General features: G+C 39.1%; 1 protein-coding gene across 12 annotated transcripts in view; it reads left to right on the top strand.

The window, feature by feature from the left end:
- The window catches only part of CDC14B (cell division cycle 14B), a 141,667-nt gene that overhangs the window by 113,839 nt on the left and 18,442 nt on the right, over nt 1-9,386 (top strand). For 10 of the 12 annotated variants that reach the window (XM_088838121.1, XM_088838120.1, XM_088838117.1 and 7 more), the window contains 3 exons: nt 8-146; nt 609-768; nt 1,480-1,577. In XM_088838121.1, coding sequence (XP_088694247.1) covers nt 8-146; nt 609-768; nt 1,480-1,577 — 397 coding nt within the window. Of the gene's footprint in view, nt 1-7; nt 147-608; nt 769-1,479; nt 1,578-6,170; nt 6,316-9,386 lie in introns of all 12 variants that reach the window. The other 2 variants (XM_088838119.1, XM_088838125.1) reach the window with 1 other exon arrangement.

Here is a 9,386-nt window from a genome sequence, read left to right as displayed (position 1 = left end):
TCCTAAGCTGGCCTTGGACGAACAGGCACCTTGATAGCCTGCTACATCATGAAGCATTACAGGATGACAGCAACCGAGACCATTGCTTGGGTCAGAATCTGCAGACCTGGCTCAGTGATTGGACCACAGCAACAATTTTTGATGATGTAAGTGGATGGAAGCGAAAGTGAAAGTCACTCAGTCGTGTCCGACTCTTTGTGACCACATGGACTGTACAAGCCATGGAATTCTCCAGGCCAGAATACTGGAGTGGGTAGCCCTTCTGTTCTCCAAGGGATCTTCCCAACCCAGGGATCGAACTCAGGTCTTCCGCATTGCAGGTGGATTCTTTACCAGCTGAGCCACACGGGAAGCCCATGAATTCTAGAGTGGGTAGCCTGTCCCATCTCCAGTGGATCTTCCCAACCCAGGAATCGAACTGGGGTCTCCTGCATTGCAGACGAATTCTTTACAAACTGCGCTATCAGTAATTCCTCAGGAATTCATGGGTCTGGAAGGTGATGGGAATTAGAAATTTTCTTAGTCCCTGGTAACAGCAGTAGGAGAAAGTTGTTGGTATGTTTCTTTCTGGAAGGCTGTATTTTGATATTGTTACTTAAATGCTGTAGGAAACAGGCAAGCCTCTGGATAGAAGGTGACTATTTTCGTCAAAAGTTGAGGGGTCAGGAGAATGGAAAACACAGAGCGGCTGTCTCAAAACTCCTTTTGGCTGTGGATGACATTTCAATCAATGGCGTTGAGAATCAAGACAAGCAAGAACCTGAACTGGTAATCGAACCACCCCCATCGCGCTGTTGTCGTTGCTTTAAGTGCTGTTGAGAAGTTTTTAGGGCGTGGAGAAAATTGTAGATAAATAAAGCACATTCTGAGGATTATCGTCACATATTTTTTATACTTATTGCCCTGTCTAGGAACTTTTTAGTCAAGATAGTTAAAACAAAGTTATGCGTCCATAAAACTAAAGTTTATATGTTTTGTTGACTCACAAGGCACTGGGATAAAGAGAGGTATGTAAAGTAAACTCTTTGTATGGACCTAGTGAGACCCCCCTCCCCATTTTTTCCCATTTCCTGATAGCTGATTTAGAAGACCACTTGTTCGCAAATGGGGAACCTTAAAGAACCAAGAGTTTAGGGGGTAGCAATACTAAATATGTTTTGTAGTGGTAAGTAGATTGCAAAATTTAAAGAAAGTGTTTTCAATACTGAAAACCCATTATGCCTCTTCACTGTCAAAATGTTTTATAATAAGAGTGCTATTCGGTCCTTTGTGAAAGTCAGCTTTCAGGTGTTCTGAAATATGTCCTTTAGCTTCATTTTGAAAGCAGCAAGATATTTTAGAGTTCATCAGAAAGCTGAAGTATGAATATATTTGTACGTGTCTGTGTATGATCTGTATGGATAAATATAGCTGCTGTGCTTCACTGCATTAATAAGTACAGGTTTAAGTCATTAGCTCAGTGTTTCTCTACTTATACAGTACAGTGATGATGACGAAATCAATGGAGTGACACAAGGTGATAGACTTCGGGCCCTGAAAAGCAGAAGACAGTCAAAAACAAACGCTGTTCCTCTCACGTGAGTCTGATTTCCTTCGTGTGGTTGTTGTTATTTAATTTGTGTATAAGGTCCTTCCTTCATGAGCATTTTTTTCTATACATTTTCTCCATGACCATTATGCCACCTTGAAATGAGTATCTACTTTATTTACAATCTAAGGGTGTTGTCTAAGAAACTGTTAGGTATCTCTGTCCTCTGTTGTAACCTCTCTAGCTTGTATAGATAGGAAAGCACTATTCAGAAAACTATTTCTCTATGGATAATAAGTGTAAACTAAAAATTTTTAGAACTTCAAAACCTAGGAGGGAGCATTTCAAGTAACCCTGAGAGAACTGCTCTGAGGAGGTGATGGGGGTGTGCAGGGAGGCACCCGGATATATAGGAGTTTGCAGCAAAGGGCAGGTAGTCTAAATGTCGAAAGATCACCATTAATAAAAGAAAGCTAGATATCTCAAGTGAAGGAATTTATGGGAAGATGTATGGGAAGATGCAGGAGTCTTGGCTCACTGAAATCATTCCTTTGATCAGCACCTCAGCTGTTTGGGTCCAGTATTCTGTGTTTTCATATCCCAGTCTCCTCAGGGCTCACCATGGGGAGTGGCTGCAGTCTAATGACTGCTAGATGGCAGGTATTTTTCTCCTTTCTGAGTTCCTTCAGAGCTTACCAGCTCACCTTTGGCTGGTGGCTACAATAGCTGATTTCTTTGTTTACTAATATGGTATACAGTATTCATTTCTCATAACCATTTTACATCCTCAAGAGAGTGACAGCAGATGTAAACTATAGAATGACTGTAGATTTGTCTGTAGTTGTTAAAATTGTAGACTTATTTAAATTTACTACCATATTGCACATAATTTGTTTTTATTTAATTAGTGGTGGCATGGTGGCTTAATGTCATGTTATTTTAAGTCAACAATGAGTTGATTAAGCTATATTTTTATATGAACTTTTTGTTGGAGGAATTCTTTTCAAGTCACAGAAGGAGATTTAAAGTGGAGATATCAAGTTTTATAGTTATTAGGTTATCTGTGTGTGTCCTCTTATAGTTCCTCGTATAAGTGTTAGTTGAGGTTCAATCTCTAGGAACTTCCAGGATTGTTAGAAAGATGGTAAAATAAAAAATTTGGCCATTGTACTTTTTTCCCAAGATATTCTTTAGTAGATGCTCCCACCTATGCCATTGGATTCCTTCCTTCTAGTACCTTTCATCGTGGAATGGGTACCAAATTCTGCAGCACCCCCTGCCCTGCCTTTTTGGTGATGGAGACAGGTTATCTTATTATTCAGTAAGCATCTTGTAATATGGTAAGAAACTATGACACAGTAGTAGGAGGAGGAGTAGTGTTAGTCGCTCAGTCGTGTCTGACTCTTTGTGACCCCACGGACTGTAGCCCGCCAGGCTCCCCTGTCCATAGGATTCTCCAGGCAAGAATTCTGGAGTGGATTGCCGTTCCCTTTTCCAGAGGATCTTCCTGACCCAGGGATTGAACCCAGGTCTCCTGCATTGCAGGCAGATTCTTTACTGTCTGAGCTAGAAGGGAAAAAAATGTATTTCGAATTGGAGGAAAATTGCTTTACAATGTTGTATTGGTTTCTACCATATAACAACATGAATCAGCCATAAGTATACATATATCCCTTCCCTCTTCTCCCACCAGCTGCCCCCTCCAACCTACCCTTCTAGGTCATCACAGAGCATCGGGTTGAGCTCCCTGTGTTATACAGCAAATTTCCATTAGCCGTCTATTTTACACAAGGTCATGTATATGTTTCAATGTAGTCTTCTCAATTTTTCCCACTCTCTCCATTCACTGTGTCCCGAAGTCTGAAGAACAGGCCTCTTTAATTAAAAGTGGTCCTTCACTAGTATCTTGTCATAATCTTAAATTCCAAAGTTCAGTTCTACTTAAAGGGTGTATCATCATGGGCCACTGCCTTGGGAGATTCTTAAAAGACCCAAAGGGAAGGAATGAGTTTTCCATAGTAAAGTGCCATGTGAATGAAAGGCATCAGTATTGATTAGAGGCATTAATTAAGCATTCTCTTTGCTGTTGTGCATGCAGTCAACTAGAATGCTGTAAGAATGGTGCATTTTAAATAATTTTTTAAATTCCAAATGCCATTTTGTTTTAATTTCGTGTCTTCATTTAAGGTCTTAATGGTTCTTCTTATTTATTTATTTATTTATTTTTTATTGGAGGCAAATTACTTTACATCTTTTTATTTAAAAATAGTATAGTCCCTCCAAATAATCATTCTGAAGCCAGTTTTATACAGGACGAAATAGCTAGTGCCCTAGAGCAGTGCTGTTCAAACCTCAGTGTGCGTTTGAGTCTCCTGAGCAGCTTGTTAAAAGTGCAGATAATGGCCAGTGGGTCTGGGATGCCATCTGATTCTACATTTCTTTTCTGGCAACTCCCAGGTGTCAAAGATGCTGCTGGTCCAGGGGCCACACTTGGAATCACAAGCCCTATAAAATGGATGATTTTATGGGGTTGCTTTTAGTTATGTCCAGGTTTTTTGTTCTGTTTTAAAAAATCTGCAGCATCAGTTTATTTCTCAATAGCTTGTTGCCTTCTGTTCAGAAGTCAAGTTGCGAGTCAGGGGATGAGAATTCTGCTTAGTCAAAGGTTCTTGAGTTTGATAGTGCTTAAAGGAAATTTCCTTTAGTAACTGTCTGCTACCTTGTGAATATGTTTTATAAGAGTACAAATCATTCAATGCTCCTTTCTAAAAAAAATGAAACTGAAAGTCTCTTCCATAGATCAGAGGTTTGTGGTAACATAAAAGAAAACAACGAATGTTAGACTAAAGTTGGAAATATTGTTGGAAACCAGAAGATGACACGAGATGCTGTGGTATTTATCTTGGTATGTGCAGTTCCCTGAGATGAAACTTGATGGATGGCTGAATGATAGTAACTAGCAACAACCCATGGAGAAAATTCCAGCCTTATGCTATCCATTTGCTTAGTTACACCCCACCTTATCCCAAAAGGTATAAAAAGCACTGGCCCCTTGTGAAGCACTCTTGGCCTATGTTAAACAGTCTTTTTTTTTTTTTTGGCCATGCTTTTTGGCTTGTGGGATCTTAATTCCCTGACCAGTGATGGAACCCCAGCCCTCAGCTTTCACTGCTGATTCCCTTTAATTGTATTTGTAATCCCCAAAACAATAGAATAGTCCCCAAACTGTCCTCTCCCCATGCACACAATTAATAAGCTTTAAAGTCACACTTTTAAAGGAAAAAGCAAAATGCTGAAATTCTAAACTCTTAATTATGTGTAAAGGCCCTGGAGGATTTAAGATTAGTCACAGTAGATTTTCCATTCTTCTCCTTCCTTATTTTCTCTGCTTTTTTTGACCTCTTGGCTGTTACAATCGTCTCTTCTTTGCTCTTCTTTGTAGTTCCTTTGGCCGCAGAAAAGGTCAACTGGAGATTTTTTCCTTCCAAAGTCTTTGTGTTGTTTTAGAAGTTAAAAGTCCCCTTTTAGAAGTAAAAGTCTCCTGAGCAGAAGCTTGGGTTAAAAATCTGAAATGTGTCTGCCGTGTGTCAATGTGGACATGTTACTTTGCTTCACTGTTGATACTTAGCTGAATGAAAATACTTGTAAGAGGAAAAGTGAGTGAAAAAACAGACAAGTACTGATGATTCTTAGAAGAAAGTTATATAGTACATCCAGTCATTGATTTCTGTTTCACAAACAGTCAATATTGGGGGAGAATTAAAGTATTAGAAATTATGAAATTAGTGATTTTGTCAGAGAGCTTCTCTGATCCCGACTACCATGAAGACAGGCAATGATGTAGCACCATGATCTTCAAGTGATACCCAAAATGGAATGGCAGATCTCTTATTGTCTCTGCCAGAATTGATTCGGTAGATTTTATAACTTCATCTATGCTACCTATCTTTCTGCACTGTGCTGATGATTTCTGCTAGGTTTGCTAGGGGTAAAGGAAAATGATGCATGAAGAATGGAAGTGCATCCTATGGGAGCAGGTAAAAATACAGATATAGTTGTCCTTGAATAATCCCTTAGAACCCCCTTAACAATGTAGGTAGGTATGCCTCATCACTGGAAAATAATTCTCTTGCCATGAGTTTTACTAAAGGAACAAATTAAAATCTATAAACATGCATAAACATGCATCTATATACATGCAGACACATGCTGTGTTGTGTTCACTTATAATTAATTGTGCCTCCTATGAGACTGTTGTTAATTATCAGTTCAGTGGTTTTGTTTTTTGTTTTTTTGGTTGGTTTTGCCTCATTTTTGTCTGTGATTTGGTTTTCTGTGTGGTTATTGTGCTTTTTAAAGAATTTCAATCATATAGCTGTGACTCTAATTTCTGTATCATACAAATTAAATTAACATGGGGTAGTTATCCAACTAGAGATTGGGTCTAATCTTTTTTTACCAAATATCAAATTTGTTTAAAACTGAAGACAGCTTTTTCCCCCAACATAAAAACAGCAAAGTTTGATCCCTGTTTCCTGCCCCTTTGCGTCACAGGGTATCTGAAATTCACACGTGGCTTTATTTGTTTATTTATTGGCTTCTCAGTTTGAACATCTGTTCTTTCCCCTTTGCCCCTTTCCAGATGTTCCCTAGCTGTGCTGACCTCTGCACTGTGTAGTATTGTCATCTGGTGGATTGTTTGTGACTACATTCTCCCCATCCTGCTATTCTGTCTCGATGGTTTAAGAACACAGTAGCCATCAGGACCTTTGACAGATAGCTGCTGTGTAAGTGTCCCATTCCATTTCTCTACTAGTGCTCACCTCTGGTGTCCAGTGTTTTTCTCATGATGCATGTTTTTCTCACTATCAGCTCTTCTAGCTTTGTTTGATTTGCCTTTTTTCCAAGGTTCTTATTCTGAATCTTTGCACTTCCTGGGTTGGTGATAGGGAAGGAAGTCTTCACTGTTAGTTTCATACAAGGGACTTTAAAAATAACACACTTTGTTTCTAAAATGCACTTACTCTTAACAGATTTTTTTCAAATAGCCATTTATGATGACGATGAAGTAGTTTCTTTTTCCTATCAAAAACACATAGTTTGGGATCATTGGGATGGTTTTTCTTTCAATCAGTTGTCTATACAACTTTCCTCTGGTTTTCTTGAGTAGATATCTTTAATATAGTCTTTCCAATTTTCCCACTGTTTTTCTGCTGTTAGGAAAGGTATGATTTTGCAGCCGTGAGGTCTCATGAGCATTGCATCCTTTTTCACCTCTGATTCTGCCATTGTACACAGTGCTCTCTCAGCAGGCCCAGTCTTCTGTCTGAAGTAAGCAAAATTTTCTCCTCTACCTTGTTTCCCTTCCTCCTCTTGAGGGCATACAGTTAAGTTTAGTTTTCCGCACTTGGTGCTGAATGAAAGTAGGAAAGCAGAGAAGACTGGAGTCTCTTGTCTGTGTGTTTCCATATGACAATTACTGTGCTCCTTGTGCTCCCACTTTCCTCCTTTCCCACAAGTAATCAGAATGTTTTTATTCGATTAGTCGAGGCACAATCTGTTTTATCCTGATACTCTTTGTCATTAAATGAATACCTCAGTGAAGAGACTCCTTTTCTGCAGAAGAGTGTGGCAAGAAGCTTACTGGAGAACATCATGCAGTTAAGAGCAAGAGCACAGAGGAGGAGGATGTGTCCTGTGAAACTGTGGTTCCCCGCTACCCTCTTACATCCGGGCTGCATTCTTTTTTCGCCAAATTTTTCCTTTAGCTCAAATTTTAAGAATTTCTTGTCCTGTTCTGACTTGGACTTGGGAGTTATAAAGGAATACATGCCTTCTAGGATCTCCTCCAAAGTATAATTCCATTGCAACCAACTTCCAGTTCTTTGTGCTTTTATTGAATGTCTTCAAATGGCTAGAAAAGATTAAGAATCTAGCAGATGCTTTTCTTTTCAAATTTAAGGAAAATCTGCTTAACATGTTCCTATTTATGATATTTAAAAAATATCTTATTGGTATAGACTTAACTGTTTGCTTGCTTGCTTGCTATGTCATTTCAGTCGTGTCTGATTCTTTGTGACCCTGTGGACTATAGCGTGCCAGGCTCCTCTGTCCATGGGACTTGGGGTTGCCATTTCCTCCTCCAGGGGATCTTCCCAACCCAGGGATTGAAGCCACTTCTCTTAGATCTGCTGCATTGGCAGGCAGGTTCTTTACCACTAGCACCACCTGGGAAGCCCAAGCTTATTATTACATATGCAGTATTTCTGATATGAATTATCCCTTTACAATGTTTTGTTTTGTTCCTTTACTTCTCTTATTGATCTTAGATTTCACACATTCTGAGTCAGGAACATCATGCACTGCATAGATTTATTCTTCTCAAACTACTCTGATTGGCCATTAGAACAGGTGGAGTCATTGCTAATAATATTTAGGCATTTCATGCTTATATTACTTTTTGCAAGGTATGTTTAAAAATGGTCTCTATCAGGCTCTTTTTGGTATTCTGTGCCAGGACATAACATTTTTTGTTACTACTGACATTTGCCACTGTGTTTCCAGACCCAAATCAGAGTATTTACTTTAGCCTGCTCTGATTAGTTTTCAATTTATGGAAAGCGAAAGGTTTCAACAGTAACAGTGATGTAAACAGGTATAAACCTTGTGATTATCTTTTGAGGTAACTACTCCAGGGCACTGCTGTTGACGTTCGCCTCTATTGCTGATGGTGTAGTATCGCCTGATAGGTTATTGCCTGGCATGCCTGGAGAGCTCGTCTGTAATGGCACTTCACATGCTGCAAAGGACCTCGTAGACAGTGGGAAGAGGCTCTCTGCATGCTGCAGGGCCTCAGCCCATCATTTTGAAGCCTCTTTTTGTATCACTGGTGGGCAGCCAGTGTAAATAGTGCATGGTTGCATGATGGATCCTCTTCTTGGAATGAACATTTCTTTCAGAGCACTTTATGACTTGATTGATTAGAGACCTGGCTTTTCCATTTTTTTTTTTGCTTTGCCTCAAGTTGCAGATATTTTGTTATCCAAAATCTGAAAATACTGGTCCTCAAAAGATATTGCAGGGAAGAAAAGGAATTCTAGTATGGACAAGAGAGAGAAAGTAGGACTGAAGGTTCTGTCAGGAAAAGATGGAAAGGAGAAATGACATGTGCTGAATGTTGTCCTGCAAAGCTGTGCGGTCGGCCTGGTGTGCAAGGTGGGAGGTACTGAGTTCGCGCATCTCCATGGCAGAGTAAATACTTCAACCTTGTTGGCTAGCTTAAGCCACTTTAGGGTGTTATTTGTAAGATAAGTAATATCTAAGTTTAGTTGCTGTGTTTTCTTCCCACTTTATTGATATATAACCTATAGATGAAATAACTAGTCTGTTTTTAATGCAAATAACTGGTGACCTGAATCTTATTGATGAGATTAATGCATTCCAAATTTCTGTTATGCTCTTATTTTCAAAATTGCACATAAATTATCAGCTACTAATATTACTTCATGGGGTCGCAGAGAGTCGGACACGACTGAGCGACTGAACTGAACTGAATATGACTTCACATGCACTGTTCGCACTAATTTTATAGAGAAGTAAATAATTTTAAAAAGATGTTTCCTATCAGCTTAAAATATGAGTTAGCAGTAATTTCTTGTTTGAATAATATTTAGGCGTAATAGTTAATTTAAAATATCAGGAGGTAAATTGCCTCAACAGGCAGTGTATTGGCTCTTGTTTTTTTTTTTTTCTGATTTTGCAGTGTAATAGTTGATACTTTTGACCGTAAGTAGCCTCAGATTATTTAAAAAGTAGATGTGATATTTCAGAAAAGCCAACAGGAGTCTCATTTTCTCCG

Source organism: Moschus berezovskii, chromosome 7, assembly GCF_049115385.1.
Source record: "Moschus berezovskii isolate FMDL1 chromosome 7, NW_MosBer_1.0, whole genome shotgun sequence".
NCBI lineage: Eukaryota > Metazoa > Chordata > Mammalia > Artiodactyla > Moschidae > Moschus > Moschus berezovskii.
Note: the sequence above shows the minus strand (reverse complement) of the source record. Positions and strands in the feature narration are given on the sequence as shown.